At 37.5% G+C, this 18382-nt stretch overlaps 1 protein-coding gene across 13 annotated transcripts in view; it reads left to right on the plus strand.

Annotated features, from left to right (window-relative positions):
* LOC107082357 (inositol 1,4,5-trisphosphate receptor type 1-like) overlaps nt 1-18382 on the plus strand; it is a 111770-nt gene that overhangs the window by 71197 nt on the left and 22191 nt on the right. For 9 of the 13 annotated variants that reach the window (XM_015371001.1, XM_015371007.1, XM_015371003.1 and 6 more), the window contains 11 exons: nt 412-522; nt 1629-1724; nt 1799-1933; nt 2262-2369; nt 2771-3002; nt 4871-4993; nt 11980-12155; nt 12231-12395; nt 12610-12799; nt 14690-14782; nt 16814-16959. In XM_015371001.1, coding sequence (XP_015226487.1) covers nt 412-522; nt 1629-1724; nt 1799-1933; nt 2262-2369; nt 2771-3002; nt 4871-4993; nt 11980-12155; nt 12231-12395; nt 12610-12799; nt 14690-14782; nt 16814-16959 — 1575 coding nt within the window. The remainder of the gene's footprint in view (nt 1-411; nt 523-1628; nt 1725-1798; nt 1934-2261; nt 2370-2770; nt 3003-4870; nt 4994-11979; nt 12156-12230; nt 12396-12609; nt 12800-14689; nt 14783-16813; nt 16960-18382) is intronic. The other 4 variants (XM_015371006.1, XM_015371012.1, XM_015371013.1 and 1 more) reach the window with 1 other exon arrangement.

Below are 18382 nucleotides of genomic sequence, written 5' to 3' on the forward strand. Positions count from 1 at the left end.
TCTGGTTATGTAGAGTTCTTTTAAATGTCCGGCCACAGCATTTCCTTAGAGTTGAGGTCTGCACTATATGCTAAAGATACACGTTTAAGTTTTCATAAGTTGCTTTGTTATAATTCAAGATTCAAAGTACTTTTTGGGCAAGTCAATAACTGCAGCTTTCCTGGTAATATGACTGCAGACCAAGCCGAAATCCTCCTTCCGCCATGTGATTGAAGGTTAATGGGTGTTATGTGCATGGTGCATTATCTGCAGACTTCTCTTTGGTGTCATCTGTTCAAAAGACAATGCTAGTTTGGTTGTGTGTTGTGGTTTGTCGAGATGAAATGTTCAAACCAGGATCTATAGACGCCTAAGGTTTAGAATATGTAAACCTATGTCAATTATATTTTTCCTCTTTTCTGTATTTTCTAGAACTGCATTGCAACTCATGAATGCAATGGTATTGATATCATCATTGCTCTGATTCTCAATGACATCAACCCTCTTGGTAAGAAGAGGATGGACCTTGTTCTGGAGCTCAAAGTGAGTGCTCTTTAGTTAATTTGGTGATAAAGTATAAGAACATTGCTAGATTGTCGTATGGTTCTTATGTCTACATGCACGTTAAATGAAATACTTATCTAGCAAAAGAATTAACAAATAAAGCCACATTTTTGTTAATTTGCACACAAAAGTTGCAGCTATAAAATAAAAACGAAGCTTATGCTACATTATACTGATGCCATGATGTAAGATAACTCGCCTCCTTTTTGTAAATTTCCTTGAATCTCTCCATTAGGCTATAGTTACTGGAGCTTTTGGAAACCCTCACATTAAACATTAAACTGTTATCATGCAACCTGGTAGAACAAAACAAGACAGCAAAGCAACAACAAAACAGTGTTTTTTTTTAGAGTTTAAAGCACTGTTGGTTTAGCATCAATGATCCTTTACGAAACAAGATCAACTAATAAGAAACACATCAAATATCTTACAGGGTAAAATGTTTTAGACATTGTGCTTTGTGTCTTCTTATGTAGACCAATGTGAAACGTGTTGACATACTGCACATCTTAAAGGGGTCATAGAATGATTCTATAGGGTATTTGGTGCTGGTCTTTAAGGTCTCTGAATAGGAAGTGTAACATTGGTCGGACTGAAAATGGCATATTTGCTGTTCTATGAGCCCTAATGCAAGCCTAGTTAAAAGCCCTAGAATGAAACGACAAGTTTTCTTCCTTTTATGGTATGCTAATGAATATTTAGATGAGCTGTGCACTGATTGGTTGGTTTACAGTGAGCCAAGCGGCAGAGCAAAGATGCATCATAGCAACAAGCACTCACTCACTGAAACATTAAATTGTTGATATCGTAGCGTGACCAGATGTCCTCTTTTTCCCGGACATGTCCTACTTTTCATACCTAAAAAAATGTCTGAGGGGAATTTCAAAATCGTCCAGGATTTTGGTCGCCTACAGTCCAACACTGACTGGACAGGACCGGGCACTCAAACCAAGCCATCACCTGGTCGGGTTCAGTTGCTCCCCAGCACATGGAAAAAAGTCCTAATAACTTAGAACGCCTCTTCGGTTTCTTTCCTTTATCATTTTATTGATTTAATTCAGTCCCCTTTGACTAATTTTCCCCAGAACAACGCATCTAAGCTTCTTCTTGCCATCATGGAGAGTCGCCATGACAGTGAGAATGCAGAGAGAATACTGTACAACATGAGGCCCAAAGAGCTGGTGAGTATGACCGCCATGTGAAACCACCTCATGCTGTTAAGATTATACTTCTCTGAACTTACTGGGCCTTACAGGTTGAAGTTATCAAAAAAGCCTACATGCAGGGTGAGATTGAAGTGGAGGAGCCTGAGGAGGGTGAGGATGAAGAGGAGGAACATTCTGCATCTCCACGGAACGTGGGACATAATATCTACATTTTGGCACATCAAGTATGTCATAAAATTCCCTAAAAAAAAATAAAGAAATGGTTGATAAAATCTCAAGAAGTTCAAGGTGTGCTTTTGAATGGAGCTGTATGTTCACCTGTATTTGTGACCAGGAATGGCTAGATAGCATCTCCAGCTGGTGTCCATTTTTAAGTCTTGTTGATAAAACTGTTACATAGGCTGCTATTAAACAACCTTGTTGAAATTAGCAATTAGAAACCTAACTCCTGGAGGAGGCTTTATGGTGCAACACCTTTTGTTATTGTAGCTTTGGCTGTTTTAAGGACTTCACCAACAGCATAATTTTAATAATACATCTTATGTGTTTCAGTTGGCACGTCACAACAAGGAGCTGCAGGCCATGTTGAAGCCAGGGGGGACGTATGGAGAGGGAGACGAAGCACTGGAGTTTTATGCCAAACACACGGCTCAGATTGAGGTCAGTTGTTGCCTAAATGTCTCGGCTAAAACAGATTTCGGACATTCTTTTGAGACTTCCTAAAAGAGCCTGAGAAGATACTTTAAAAGAAACAATTCACCGGAGGCGTATGTTCAACAGTTGCTGGCACGCTTTTTGAGTTTCATCACAGATGAATGCCAAACACCTTTGGCATGTTTGCTCATTTCTTTCTGCTCACTTCAAAGTGGAAGGAATGTAGATTGTTAAACGTTTTGTGTGAAAGTTGCTGGTTGAGTTTTCTTTGCAAAGAATTCCTGCTTAGAACAGCTGGTAAAGTTAAAAGAACATGTTGCCATAAAAAGCAGAAAAAGGATACCCAGTAAAAGAGTGTCTGCTGTTTTGGTCAGTGTCATAATGTCTGCTGTTGTGGTTTTATTCAGATTGTTCGTCTGGATCGTACTATGGAGCAGATAGTGTTTCCTGTTCCCAACATCTGTGAATTCCTCACTCAAGAGTCCAAACTTCGAGTCTACTACACCACAGAGCGGGATGAGCAAGGCAGCAAAATTAATGATTTTTTCCTACGGTCTGAGGACCTCTTCAATGAGATGAATTGGCAGAAGAAGCTGCGAGGTACTCAAGAGGCTACTGGTAACACAAACACCGTACCCTGTGCGTTTCACTCCTCAACTTTTATATCTTTTATATCCTACTGCCTAGTTTATCCTTCTGCATCCCTGCAGGCTGCCCTCATCTTTGTCCCCATTATAACAAATAAAGCAGGAACAAAATTCTTTATCTAAATAGGGTTTTTTGCTTTAACTTGTGACCTGGCCGGATTTCCCAAAAACATTACCTTCTTCCCTGTTACTCAGATGATCAGATCACAACAGGCTCTTGAGAAATATAGTGACTACTTGCTTTACTAAGAATGAAAAAAATCAGAATATAAAGTAAACAGAGTAATTACAGCCAAATTCACACCAATTGTGTTAATGCTCATAAATATATGAAAATATACAGACACCAGGAAATTATGCCCATCACCAAATGGCATCAAAAGCTTTCTCTGAATTTGGCGGAAGCTGAAGGAAGCATCACCACTGTTATAACACAGCTCAATTTGCTGAACATGTTTTAAAATCACAATAAATAATGCGGGTGAAAAATCATTTGTTTCAATTATGAACACCATATTAGAATTTGTCTATGTTATAAAAAAGCCAAGTTTTTTGAAAAATAATTTCAGTCATATCTTATTTATATAAAAGATTTAAATAGATATAAGGATTTTTCATGTCAAGAATGCTATTGGTAATAGATAATGATAAATAATTTCCTGCTTTCTTGTAAAAAAATAAAAACAAATTGTCAAGGTCTATACGTAAAAGAGAAGAATCCTGCAGGAATGCATTAGGATTGATAGACTATTCTTTATACATGAATTTTAGTTAAATGTTATTTTTCTTAAGCTAATGTAGTGGATGTATGAGTCAAAAATGAACATGCTATAGCCTTAAAGGGGCTTTACTTTGGTTGTACATGTTTTATCTACTGTTAGTGCAGTCAGATAAGTGTCAAATTTGTCTTTGACAGGATTTAACTTGTCTGAGTTATCTGGGGTGCTTAGTTCTGTGTCAATTTGATGACCTAATTCTTGTTTTGTTGACAAGAACCACAAATTGCAGTCATCTGATTTAAATTCTGTTGACCGATCAAAACATTATACTTAACACATTTGTTTAAGGTAGATGTGGAAAGACTGGGCAGAAAAGTAGGCTGAACTTTAATAAAGTAGGTTTCCTTTTCAGGTCATTGCATGTTTCTGTTGACCTCTGACTGATTCTGCTCTAAGACGTGTGTTTGTTTATGCTTTTCTCTTTATTGAGAAGCGTGTTGTGGCTTGTCTCATGGTCAGGCATGCAGGAGTGTTGCTGGTCTGCAGTGTCAACATGTGAGAAGCAACCTTCTGCTTCCTACATAAATGAATCAGCACACCAGGAGATGTGTTCTTCCCCTGGTGCTAACCACTTGACATGAATATAGTGCCTTTACGTGCCAGTTCTGCTTTTCTACAGAAAGGCTGGCCTCAAAATAGTGCTTGCCACGCCACCAATCTCCTGACCAAGAACAGTGGAGGTTGTGACTAATGTGCAGGCATGTGTGCATTGTTGTTGTGTATTTTGGTACAAAATGTCAGCACACCAGCCGGTGATGTGTAAACCGAAGTGTCCTAAGGTCTGAGTTGTTTCATATGGGCTGATATTTTAAGATTCATAAAAAGATTTGCACTTTAGGGTGAATTCAGGTTCAGTTTTTGTGATACTTGAGGGGACAAAAAAACCAAATGCGTGTTTTTGTGCCTCTTTAAAAAATCTATGTGGATAACATCTGTGATGTTTGAGATGTGACCTTTCAGACTTAATCACAATTTATTTTGTTTACAGCAATTATAATTTATATGTATGACATTTTTCTTTTTTTAAGTGGACCATGTTACTCAATATTGTGAAAATCCAATTGTCTATTTTGCTCTTTAGCTCAGCCCATCCTCTACTGGTGCTCCAGGAACATGTCCTTCTGGAGCAGCATCTCCTTCAACCTGGCTGTACTCATGAATCTCCTTGTGGCTTTCTTCTACCCACTGGAAGGTGTTCGTGGAGGTTAGTCCACTCCCAAATAATCTAATATCTATACAGTGCTTTGTTGTTTCTCTTTTATTGTTACATATGGGATTTTGAACTGGTGTAAAACAGTTTAACTGATCCGATCTTCTTCTCAAAGTTTAAAACAAACACTCTTGAATTCCAGGGACTGTCAGCGATTACCCAGGGCTTTAAAATACCATGATTGCTAAGGTCCTTGACATTTTTCAGAATTTAAATGTATCAAAATGTAATGGTTCATGTTTCTCTGTTTCAGGCTATTATGGTTGCTAGGTCCAATAGTTTACTACGTAATTTCTTACACAAGAAATGTTGTGGTAATTTTGAATCAAAAACCAGCCGAATGGCAGTCCTCTTCCTTGAAGCTCCCATCATAATCCCCCCCAACTTCCAGCCACTGGCCTTCTCCTGGGCGTGCATTTTTTTTCACTCTGACTTTCACTAATTTAAAGGGTATGCCCAGCGGACACCCCATATCCCACACAGAGTTTGACATAATTCCCTTAAAACATCTCAATATTGCAATTCTGTCATCTCTTAGACACATGGCTACAACAAACAAGCCATAAAAAAAAAATCCCTCCCAGATTAAGTTAGCATTTTATTTGTATTTTGCTACACATCTCAAATCAAAGGTAAATTCTAGAAGTAGAAGCATGAATGCCCAGTGGGATCCCATTGTGGCCAAACTACATATAGGAAGTGGAAAGGAGAGTGCAACACTTCTACAAAGAAACAACAGATAGTCACTTGTTAAAATATGTACGTTACGCCTGGATTTCTATCCTAGTAAAAAAAAATGGACTTTTTACTGCCAGTAAAGGACTCATTGTGGCAATGGTGTCTTCACAGATCTGCTCAAAAAGTCTTACAGCTGCAACTAATAATGAATGCTGCTGCCCATGTCCTAACCACTGCTTGGAAAGTAGAACACATCATCCCTGTTTTAAAATCATTACACGGGCTCCCTGTAGCTCAGAGAATAGACTTTAAAATACTTGTTTACCTACATGCTGTCAGTCTATCAACCACCCAGACCTTTTTGGTGTTTTTCCTTAAATTTACTTTGCATACCAAGAACCAGAACCAAACATGAAGAGGTATGGTTTAGTTTTTGTGCTAAACTAATATTAAATAAAGTCATTCAAATAGATTCAAATAGCTTAGAGGGGCCTTTGGCTGTGCTGTCTCAACATTTTATATAGGTTTCTAGTCAAACTTTTGTTTGTTCAAGGGTATATTTATAATCTTATTTTATGATAATTTTTACTCTCTATTTTTTGTGATGCCTTTATGGTACTGTAATTTACTATTCTGATGTACAACTCTTTAAATTGTCTTGCCACTGAAATGTGCTACCCTATATCATTGCCTTACCTTGCCAAACATCACAAAACATCACATCAACTCGGAGGACAACAACAATACGTTTATATGAAAAGATGCTGATCACAACGCGCTAGTCCTTTTGGACTTGCTAACAACAACCACAAATATAGAACCTTCTTTTTTAGTCTCAACACCTACTGTACTGGAACTTAAACTGCCCGTCATTGGAACCCTACTGCATTGAGCCAAAAATGGTCCTCACAAGGACTGAAGCAATGGACAAACACTGACTCAAAGTTAATTTACTTCTCAAAGACAAAAGACACTTGGATAAAATAATGTGCACATTTTGGTAAAAGAGAGCGTCATAAGAAGCCATCTATGTCAAATAAGCAGTTTAAAGCATCTGATTTAATCTTTCTAACACCTAGCCTGCAGCCACAGTGCAGCCCCTGCAAATTTTACTGCAGTTGATAGCTTTGGACACATGACCAAAATAACTCCTCATTCTGGACATCTCAATAGAGGGTAGGGCAATAACTCGTGTTCTAGTTTCTTCCTTATTGATCCTAATGGCCCAAATAGTGTGACTGTTCTGACTACAAGTTGGAAACCAGTTACTTCCATCCATGTTCAGAGCTGAAGAAGCCTGTTGGATGGAAAAAACAGTGGTTTGCTTTTCATTCAGCTACTTTCACTTAAAATAAAAACCTCTAAGAAACATCTAAGTCCAGTTTCCCTCTGCTGAAGCACCATGTCATGGTAGGTTTTTAGCACTGAAATTGGTATGGACCTAAGATCTCTAAAGCTTCAGATAACCTAACCCCTTCACTACTTTTGCTGTCCTGTCTGTCATATATTTCTGTCTTATGATACCTGTTGCCACGTGTCACCTGAGGCCAGAACAGCAGGATTCATAGTGGAATTATATTATATACAGGTATAATGAAGATGCATCTAAAGGCTGTTTGTCTGAACCAGCATTTTTCAAATTATTGTACGAAAAAAAAAAAAGCAAAGCTGTGAAATCCTCTATTTAGTGATAAGTTCCCAGTTATATATACTACTTGATGTGGCTTATCATATGATCTTTATGTTTGTCACGTGAAAACATGTGAAGGAGAGATATAGTATCTTTCCATCTGGAAATATATGATGTTGACCCTGTAACATTGTCTTTTGATATTGATAATATAGTCCCTTTGAATGCAGCTTTGAAGCTGTATTCTCTTTTGCTTTTTCTTCTATTGGCCGAGCAAGGTTGCACACCAAGAGACTTGACCACAAAAGTGTTTTTAGTTGCTTTTTCCGTCTCATCAACCTTTTCTTCTACGGTGAACAACAGATGTTTCTTAAAGCATTGCTTTTGATCTACATGCATTTGTTCAGATCCCTGTGGTTAACACAATGAGTGTGACAACTAGATTACAACACAGGAACTTGAAAAGACAAGCAACTATTGCTGAGGTCAGGAGTGGAGCAGAACGCTCAATGTGGTGCATAAGAGTTATTCAACAGCATTGTGATTGTCCAATCAGCACCATGACAGTTGGTGTTCTAGATGGCCGTTTTACTATTTTAACATATTATTTATACGTTTTCTTTTAAATTATTGACATAGATGTGTCTTTTACAGAATTCTTAGATTTTTGGAGAACTTGGTTTATTCCTGCACGCTTGTGGTTTGGGTGCAGCCTCACACCTTTGTTGCTTCCTCATAGGCAGTGATGTAATAAGCATGTAATCCAAGATGAAAGTATAGATCTTGGATTGCATTTTTATCACAAAAACAACATCTGTATTGTTTCCCTAACCTTTCCAAGTTATATTCCACCTCCAAGTTAAATTCACAGTTCAAAGATGATTCCTTTATGTTCATAACCCAACAAATAGCTGAACGAGATCTACGTCTCATTTATTTTTTATATTTTTCAATAGAATGGTTTAACTTTATACTGATCATATTGAATATGCTAATTAGCATAGTTATTATTCCATCTAGTTGCATTTCTTGTGTAGCCTCTGTAATTCTGTCCCTTTTTTTTGTTGCTCTGAACTTTTGTTTAAATTTTGTTTAAATTTTCCTGCTTTAGTAGCCAAATAAAAATTATTGCAGTTAGTTTTAAAGCAGCAGAATATTGTCCCTCTTTAATGAAACCTTCATGAATGAAAGTAGATGTTTTGGGTTTACTTGACTTTACCGTGTTCAGAGGGAAAAGTTAGAAATGACAAAGTGCATTGTATTGTGGCTTCCTTCTACTTGTCTCAGCACTAGCCTCAAAATCCACAGCTGGTTATGCCCTCTCTCTGCAGTCTTCTCAAGATAATAGAACATGGTGGCAATAATTACCTATTTTATTTAGCAACTTCTGATAAGATTGTTGAATTTATATAATTGTTTGGCAAGCATGAAGACATACATTCAAATAATTTCCTCAGAAAAAAAGACAGCCTGTTTAAATTACTCTAAGGTCAGTCTTTTTGTAAGTCCACCATGTACAAGAACAGCATCATAAAGTTTAAAATCTCCCAAAGATATTAAATTTTCACATGCAAACTGGTAAACCACTCTATATTGATTTAACCTGAAACCTTAAAAGGTATGTTCAAGGTATACTCTTCAATCTTTGTTTGAGAAAAAGAAGAGATGCTTTTAAAACAATTCTCTGTTAAGATACGAGTGATATTTTTGTATTTTAGGTTAAAGCCTTGTTTTTTGTTTTTTTGTGTGTGTTTTTTTTTTATGTATGAAAATCTTCTGGCCAAATAACTCAAGTAGCCTCAGTGCATCTGCAAATGAACCACCAGATGCATTGCAGACCAAAAGCCACAAGCTTAGAGATCATTTAAGCATTTGACTCTGTTTATAAATGATTATAACCTCTGGTCTTTTTCACGTCTTACAGCTGTGAAAAATAGGTTTAAATAGCTTTTTGTGTCAGAGGGTCCAGCTGAATACCTTGGCAGAAGTATTTTAAGTGAAATGGAGCTGTCTGAGTGTCGCCAGATCTGCAAGACAGGCAATTATTCACAAACAAACGCAATAAGAGACCAACCTAAGCATGTTTTTACATGATGTTTCTGGAGCCGTTTTTTTTTTTTTTTTTTCCCTCTGGCCCTCCTTAAGGACAGCGCTTTTAGAGATGTGATAAGCTGCAGTCATTAGCGGCTCTATTGTCTGAAGGCAAATGGAAAACTCAGATTGTTCGCATAAACTTTCGATTGTTCTGTTTGGGTCTAATGGTGAGGTCCCCTTTTGTTTGTACTACCTGGGTTATAGAGAAAAGAGACCTAAAAAGGAGGTTGTTTTTTTCAGCTTTAGAAACATTTGGTTTTATGTTGTAAAGGATCTTCTAAGAGAGGTCAGTTTGTCCCCACAGAGCGGTATTTGCATAAGGAGGAAACTGATGCTGGTCATACTCATTTATCAAATATTAAGACCAAAATAAATTAAGTGAACTGAAACTAAACCAAAGATAAAACCGTCTTTACTTTTGCTGTAGTATCCCTTTATTCTCAGAAATAAAAGCTTTCTAAAAAAGAAAAATGACCTCATCTCTTTCAAAACACATCTGCCCCTATTCTTCCTGTGGAAGGTGAGCTGATGCTAATTGCGATATCTGAAAGTTACACGAATAGATCGTGCAGCTCTCTGCATGAAAGTAACAATGCTGATGCAGACATAGCTGAAACTCTTGCTTTTCACAGTAAAGATACATTTTGCACAAGTCTGGAGCAAAGGTTAGTCTTTGTTTTTCAGTGTTGCTAAACTTCATTATATTGAGCTGGTAAAGACTTCTATGGTTATCTGAACAGTTTCATGTCTGAAACATTTCCTGTCACTGTAGCACCAACAGTTTTAAAAGGTTGAACCAAGTAACCTATAACCTGACTTAAGACACAATGTTTAAGTCACAGAAAACATTTATATTATTGCATGTTATCATACATTATTGATGTACAGTGAGTAATAATTTACTAAAAGGTTAGAAAAATACAAAGGCATTTAATTATAATGATTGCTGTTAATATTGTTGTTTATCTGATACAATTTTGCTTTTGTTGGTCATAATGACAAAGTATAAAATTGTTAAACAGAACATGTTTTTTTATTTTTTTTTATTTAGCTACGGTTATTTTTTACCTTTTCTACAACGTGGACTGGCCAGAAGCAAGCTAATGTAAATCGGTTTATCCAATATTTCTGTATGAGCAAAGAATATCAATCCTAAAAATAGTTAAAACTGAAGTTCTCTGTTGTGTCCAGATGTCTAAAAAACACAAGGCTCATCCCATTACTATCCTGATCTGCCTCAAGAAAATGACAACAGAAACATTTTGTTCTATAACCACTATTTTTATATATATATTTTACATGAATCTCTGAGTTAAGAACAACATTTCCGTCTGAGGGCTGCTTCTCAAAACATCTTTAAGAATGTGAATGCTGGAAGAACAAAGTGCAGCTATGTATGTTGTAGAACCTGTTGTTGTCCAGGGAAATTTTTCAAATTTCAATTATATGACTGTCCCTTATCTTCTCTGATAAATAATTTTGTTTTAGTTTTGTTTACACTTTTTCAGCCCACGGCTGACTAATCACACTAACCACATTGCTGCATAGCTCCTGTGACCCGCCGATCTAGATTGGCTCATACAAGTCTGCTGATCCAGGGCCATGACTTCAACCGTCGTTTCTCAAAACACACAGAGAGAGTAAAGTAGTTTATGAAAGGACTTTGGAAAGATTGAAGTGACTGGTGTGGGACCATGTCTGAGAATCCTCAAAAAGGGAGATCAATGGCCATGGATGTTGTTTTATCTCGCATCTGCTTGCTTCCTAGGTAACCTGGTGCAAAGCTGTACCTAGGATAAAATAGAGTCTATTTTTAGCAAGCAGAAAGTTATATAACCCATATCAGTCAAGCGTTTCAGACACATGAGATGATTAGAGAGGTCAGCCTGATGTGTAGATAAAAAAGAATTGAACTAATCTTCTCTGCAAAGTGTGTTTAATGAGGAATTTAATTCACTTTAACAGAGACACCAACCTCTCGACTGGTTTCATAGGGGAACAATATTGTTGGTACCCCTTGTCTAACGAAAGAGAAACTCACAAGATTACAAGACTGTAGACACCTGTAATTATAATTAGTGGACACACCTTTATTTGACATTTTGGTCACATTATTTCCCACTAAAGTAAAGCTAAATTCAGATAAATCTTTGCCTTTTTTATATTATTTTGAGGTAAACTGATGTTACTGTATGAACAACTATTAACAATGTAAAGTAGGAATGTACAAAAAAAGACTGTTGATTATTTCCACTGACTGAGGACTTTTGCTGACATTTACACCTTTGCCCTGATATTGTACCTATTTGAACATGTTTAATTTATAACAAGTGATTGAGTTGGTAAACTAAATATAGACAAAAAAGGTTTTAATTTCTGTTTTTTTTTATACACTTATCTTTCGAGATAAAAGCACAACCATTTAGCAAACAATTCAGAAGGGATGACAGAACCATATTAGCTGTTACCCCAGCTTTTTACCACCCTTGCATTCTCAAAAAAAAATAAATAAATAAAAGTCAGTTATAAAAAGTTTGGCCTTCAGTGAGCTGATCTCAGCCTCCTTTCTCATCCTCAGGCACCTTGGAGCCCCACCTGTCTGCTCTGTTATGGGTGGCCATGCTGGTGTCGTTGGCCATTGTTATTGTGTTGCCTCAGCCTCATGGGATCAGGGCACTGATTGCATCCACCATCCTGCGCCTGATCTTCTCTGTGGGCTTGGAGCCCACCCTGCTCCTGTTGGGGGGGTTTAACGTAAGTATGAAAGTGAGCATTTTCAGATTGGATGTAGTATTACTTTGTTATATGATGTTTTGATTGTTTTTCCAGCTATGTAACAAGGTGATCTTCCTAATGAGCTTTGTTGGGAACCGAGGGACCTTCACACGAGGATACAAAGCTATGATCATGGATGTGGAGTTCCTGTATCACCTGCTCTACCTGATCATCTGCTCTCTGGGAGTCTTTGTCCATGTCTTCTTCTACAGTTTGCTGGTATTTGCGCACACACATAAACCATATTGGCTTGACATATTGATGTGGCTAAAAATGAGGCTGGACTGAATGAAAATGGAGGGAGATATTATCGTTTATTCCCAGAGTTCGTTTTTATAGAAACATTAGATGTATTAATGCAGATTTAAACTGTCCTTTTTTTAGATCATTCACAAAAAAAACCTACACTAATTTGTGCACTCATTCTTTTCAGCTCTTTGATCTTGTTTACCGAGAAGAGACCTTACTGAACGTAATAAAGAGCGTCACCCGAAACGGCCGCTCCATCGTCCTAACTGCTGTATTGGCTCTCATCCTCGTCTACCTCTTCTCTATTGTGGGATACATCTTCTTCAAGGATGACTTCATTTTGGCAGTCGACAGGATACCCAACAATACTCTGGGTATGTTAAACAGTCTCGTTCCCTTGCAGGCAGAAGCATGAGTCACTTGCCCTCTTTGACCCAAGTGCTCAAAAGCAAATGGGAGGTTTCTCAACATTACTGAAATGCTTTGAATATCTAAGAAACCCTCTCTTAGTTAAAGAGTTGTAAATTACTGTAGGTTTTAACTGAAAACATTTTTTACCGAACTTGTTTAAAATCTTGTGTTGTGACCAATGCTACACTGCTTGAGACAAGTTTTCACACCTTTAGAACCTCTTCACACTTGTCTCACTGTACCTACAAACATTAGGGTTTGAGAGATTTTATGTGGTTAACTTGCATGAAGTATGATAAGAGGACAAAGGAAGTTGATTTATGGTTTTGTTCATTTAGTTTTTGTTTGTTGAAAATGATTAGAAAAGTGGGCCTTGGGTATGTAATCAGCCCTTTTCCTCTGATGAAATCTAGTCCAAACAATGGCCTCTAGTAGTCGTCTGATCAGCAAACGGAGTTCATCCGAGTATGTGATTAAATCTCAGTGTTATTCCACTGTGCTAAAAATGCCTAATTAGTTTTTTTAGAAAGCATTTAAAAAAGGGTTGGGTTCGTAAAACAATATTCCAAACTCTGAACCTCTCACAGAGAAATGTCCATCTCGTTATCTGAAAAAACAAGTGATTCACAATTGGCAAAACATGGCTGTCGAACTAACCTGAGAGGTCTGGGTAATGAACGCATCAAAAGGACTCTTAAATAGTTTTAATGTATCAGAAAATCATTGATCACGCCAAATAACTAATTAAATCCATAAAGCAGTCAGAAGGGGAATTCTTTTTTCAGTTGGTTATATTGTTGTATAAGGAGGAGATAAACCGATTTAATCTAATGGTTCAATCATATAACACCTAAAATGGAATTGAATGATTTTTGGTTCTATTTTCTAAAAAACCTAATTGAAAATACGAAACAACAAATATAATGAATTTTTGGCATTAGTCTTTGTGGGTGAGCTGAATAATCACAAAACATCATTCAATGTAGAATTTTCTCTTTATTTGTAGAGATTAAAAAGGGAATTTGCGTTTAACCTGAATTTGTTTTACAGGCCTTGAATAAAATGGGAAAAGCCTGAAAAAGGGCCATTAGCTCAGAGAAACACACCTTTAGTCTCTCCTCCTTAAGAGGAGCTGGTGGGAAAATCACTCTCGACTGGACATGTATTAGCCACATTAAGTCTTGTTTTAGGTTTTCCACAAGTCATTACTTTTATCCACAGCACACATTGAGAAGAAGGTTCTCTATTCGGATAACAGCACAATTAAACTTGATTAGGCGCATTTAAAACGTAAATTCAGTGGAAATCTGATTACCTCTCAAAAGTCCCTATCCCAACACCAAAACAGTTGTACTAGAATCACGCTGTGACGCTTCTCTAAAACAGGAATGGGGAAGCTGATCAGAGATTACGGGAAAAAAGGTTTGAGCTACTTATGGCCTAAATCCACTTGGTAATCTTTGGTAAGATTTGCTGTTTACGGATGATGTCTATCTTTTTTGACGGATCCTGACAGAGGCAAAAAGTTTAGTTTCTGAATTTGAAACACTAGTAGAGTGGTAGAATGTAACTGCAGCAGATGGTTAATCTACAAACTATTGACATTTATACAGAAAGCAATGAACACCACACTTCAGCTTAATCTTCCCTGCTATTCCACGGTTAGAACCTACTTGCTTCATAGAGTAAAACTCTGTTTCTTGAATTCTAATCAGATTTCCAGCGGTTGTTAGTGAGAAAAGTGAAAATTTTTCAAAAGCTTTAAGAAGCCTGTTCAGTTCTGTATGTATTGTACAAAGAAAATGTGACAACTTGTTCAGCTACATAGTAATGCATGTTCTGTTACTGAACAGAGCAAGGAGCCAGCATGATGGGAGAGCTCTTCTCGGGCGGAGTGTGTCAGAAGGAAAATGGAGAAAACTGTTCAACGGAGGCCGTCATGGATGGTGCGTTGACAAAAAGGAAAAGCAGAAGTATGAACATGTTTGAAGGGGGTGATTAGGTTCAAGGATTCTGTTAGGTTAAAATCCCCATGTCTGTGCATGCATGGGATTCCTGAGTGTTTGTGTGGTTGTGCTTGTGGCGTGTCTGTGTATGTTTATTTAAGATGGCTTTACTTTTAACTGAGTCACTGAGATCAGCACAGCTGAACAATCATCAGATTTAGGCAGACTGGGCCACCTAGTGAAGGTCAGGGGTCTGGATCCCTCGTGATGTTAGAGAGGACTTGAAGGATCCAGTACCATATTCTCAGACCTGAGGTGAAGGGGTCAAGGATTAAAAACCATCAGGTACTAGGGCATTGAATGGTCTGTCCAGTGGCAACGCAGAGACTGTCTGACTCCCAACAATAAGTCTTTGGAATTGACTAATCTTGTGAGAAACCACTATTCAATTATGAACACATGCAGGACCCTAAAACTGGGCAGTCACCCTTACCCAATCCCCAAACTGCTTGGCCCTCTGACCTCGCCTAAGCTCTTAGACCCTTTATCACTTTGTAAGGATAGGATTTTCTCCAATTAGCAACCCTACTTCAAAAGTTTTCCCATATAACTTTAATGGAACTTCTTTACCAAGCCAGTTCTAAAAGAATAGAATAAATGATTCACTTTTTATATGAATCAGATTTAAAACGAAGATTCCCCTGATAATATTGACTGGTTGCCTGAATTGGCTCACTTCCAGCCTAATCTTCCTCATCAGTTGGAACATCAGAAACTTCATCTTTTTTTTCTTTTTTTCAAACCACCTGTGACTTTAAGGTCCTGCTGTCAACACCCTTCAAGGCAGAGCAAGTTTATTTATATAGCGCATTTCAGTTACAAGTCAATTCAAAGCGCTGTACAGAGAAGAAAAAAACACACTGGTTAAAGTACACTGCAAGAAAATTAAAACAATCAATAATAAAATGATTGATTAAATTATTAAGTTTAACTACAAACTTAAACTAATTATGGTTAGATGGCATTTCAGCACTTCAGCAGTTTGTTTTCTAGATTTGTGGAGCATAAGAACTAAAAGCTGCTTCTACATGTCTGGTCCTGGTTCTGGGTTTGCAGAGTAAACCTAAGCTTAGAAGACCTGAGATCTCTGAGTGGTTGATAGCCTGACAACAGGTTTGCAACATATTTTAGCCCTTCATTGATTTACAGACTATAGTACAGAATAAATTGGCCTTCTGAGTATGTATAGCTTATCTTCTAAGTAGAGAATAATCTACTCTATACAGTGTGACTAACTACAAAGGTTTTGTTTTGTTATTTTTAATTATTCAAGTCATCTGAAAATTCTAAATCTTTTATAAATTCAATAAAGGGTCCCCAAATGCTTTCAAATATATGTTGTTTTGGCTTACTAGAGGTAGGCTAAAGGACATCCCCTTTAACCACTGAGAGGCGCTGGGTGCATTCATTTTTTTCCAATTGAGTCAGTGAGCAGAAGTCTATAAAAGTACATTCGGCTTTACTATAGTTGTCTTTATTAATTCACTTTTGATTTGATTCGGCTTAAGAAAATGTTGGCAAATCCATGCCACCATAATGCATAGCTTTGAGATGGTGTTTGAGATCTGTTTAGGTGGGAACAAGTAGATGCTGAATAAGAGGAGCCCTGTGGTCTCTTAAGCAAAGTTACCTACTGACACCAAAAAGGCCCACGCCTTATTAAACCAGTGGAATGCAGTAACAGAAAGACCAACCAGGTTTCTTACCCTCCGCTTCATTAAATGAAGTGATAAATGGTGTTGAATGCTGCACTAAGGTCCAATGATACCAGCTCTATGGTTCTTCAATGCTCTTATACAGATGTCCCTGAACACTTTGACAAGGGAAGGTCTCTATAGCATAGTAAGCATGGAAGCCTGACTAGAAGGCTGTAACTGAGAGATGAAGTATAAATTATGCTTAAAATGCTCTTGGTACATTGTTTTTGTCCAATTTATATGTAAAAAGTTAACATCTTCTCACCCTTCATAGCTTCCATTGCCGTCCAGCCTTCGGTGGTGATAGAGGACAAGGAGCGAACGTGTGACTCCTTACTCATGTGCATTGTCACAGTACTTAGTCACGGCCTGAGGAGTGGAGGAGGTGTTGGGGATGTCCTGAGGAAGCCATCCAAAGAGGTACAGGAAAAAAAAGAGACAACAAAGTTTCCGAGGGCATGATCAAGGATTAAGCAAAGCTTTCTTGTCATTTTGCTTTCTTTTCTTATGCAAAACATAGCAGAGCTCAACATACATGATGTGAATACTCACCCTAGTCCCACCTCTCGACCAAATTCAATTAAGTTGATTGAATCAATTGGCAGGTCTTAAATATAGCATTTATGTTTTAACCAGACCGTCTAGCAGTTAATTTGTCCAAAGTCAAAATGCTTCTAAAGAATCTTATCTAATAAGTGGAAGTTGGCATTTTTATTTCCTGAAAAATGCAGTCAGGGCTTCAGTCTCCATAAAGGATCTCTGTCATATAAAGAGATATGCTCTGCTTAAAGGTCAAAGCAGCTCTATTGAAGAGTTTTGTAACTTTCAGCATTCCAGAAATAACAATGAAGTTATCTAATGCAAGAGGAAGTCAAGATTGTACTCTTTCACAGAATGACTTACTTTTGCAGCCTAACCCCAAGAATGAGGGAGTGAACTAAAACCTCTAGAAAAGTGGCCTACTCATGAACATGTTTTCATTTTTCACATTGCATTGACTGTAACAGAGAAATTACTTGTATGTAGTAAAATAGTGTCTGTATGCATTTACATAGTTCCTTTTCTTAACTAACTTTCAATTTTAGATATTTTTTTTTAAATCAATTTGCTTTTATAACCCCCCACATACCTCACTCTATTGAGGTCCGAATACTCGAGGTAGACTCAAAGCGGATGTCTGCCGCACAGGTCCACACACGGATCCGTTTTTATGACCGTGTACACATATGCAGTGACCACACTAAACTGCCCCGCGAAAAACGGCAGTCACAACGAACCGTTTTGTATGCCAGCAGATAAGCTGAGAATTGTATCATCTTGTGCACAAGTTTTTTTAAATTTAAACAGCGAATAGAAAAACATAAAACCTTAATCAATGAGGGAATGATACATAAAATATTTTCCCTGATTGTTGTTTTAAAGCTGGAAGACAAATCCGCTCCTCCTCGATGGTTCATATCATTACTAAAATGCTTGAGTATAAAGTGTCAACCATCAGCAGACATTATGCATGGACTCCTTGCAGCTCACAGTACGCCCGAGTATTTAGGGGCCTATATGGTCAGATTACCAGGGGTTCTCGCCACCGCATTTTAGCGTAACGTAGCATTATGCTATCACTTGTCAAAGTTAAGCCGTAATTAGGAGGAAATTGGAAATTCTGTTTTTGAACACACGCTATCTGTCCGTTTGAAGCTCTTGGGTCACCGCAGTCAAAAAGTTATTTTGACATTTACAGTTGTACTTATTTAGGTGCGTATATCTAGGCTCTGTGTAAATGGGGGATGGGGGTCACTATTAGGGATGCACGATATTGGGATTTTGGCCGATATCCGATATGCTG

This window comes from Cyprinodon variegatus, unplaced genomic scaffold (assembly GCF_000732505.1).
Source record: "Cyprinodon variegatus isolate N-32 unplaced genomic scaffold, C_variegatus-1.0 Scaffold51, whole genome shotgun sequence".
Lineage (NCBI taxonomy): Eukaryota > Metazoa > Chordata > Actinopteri > Cyprinodontiformes > Cyprinodontidae > Cyprinodon > Cyprinodon variegatus.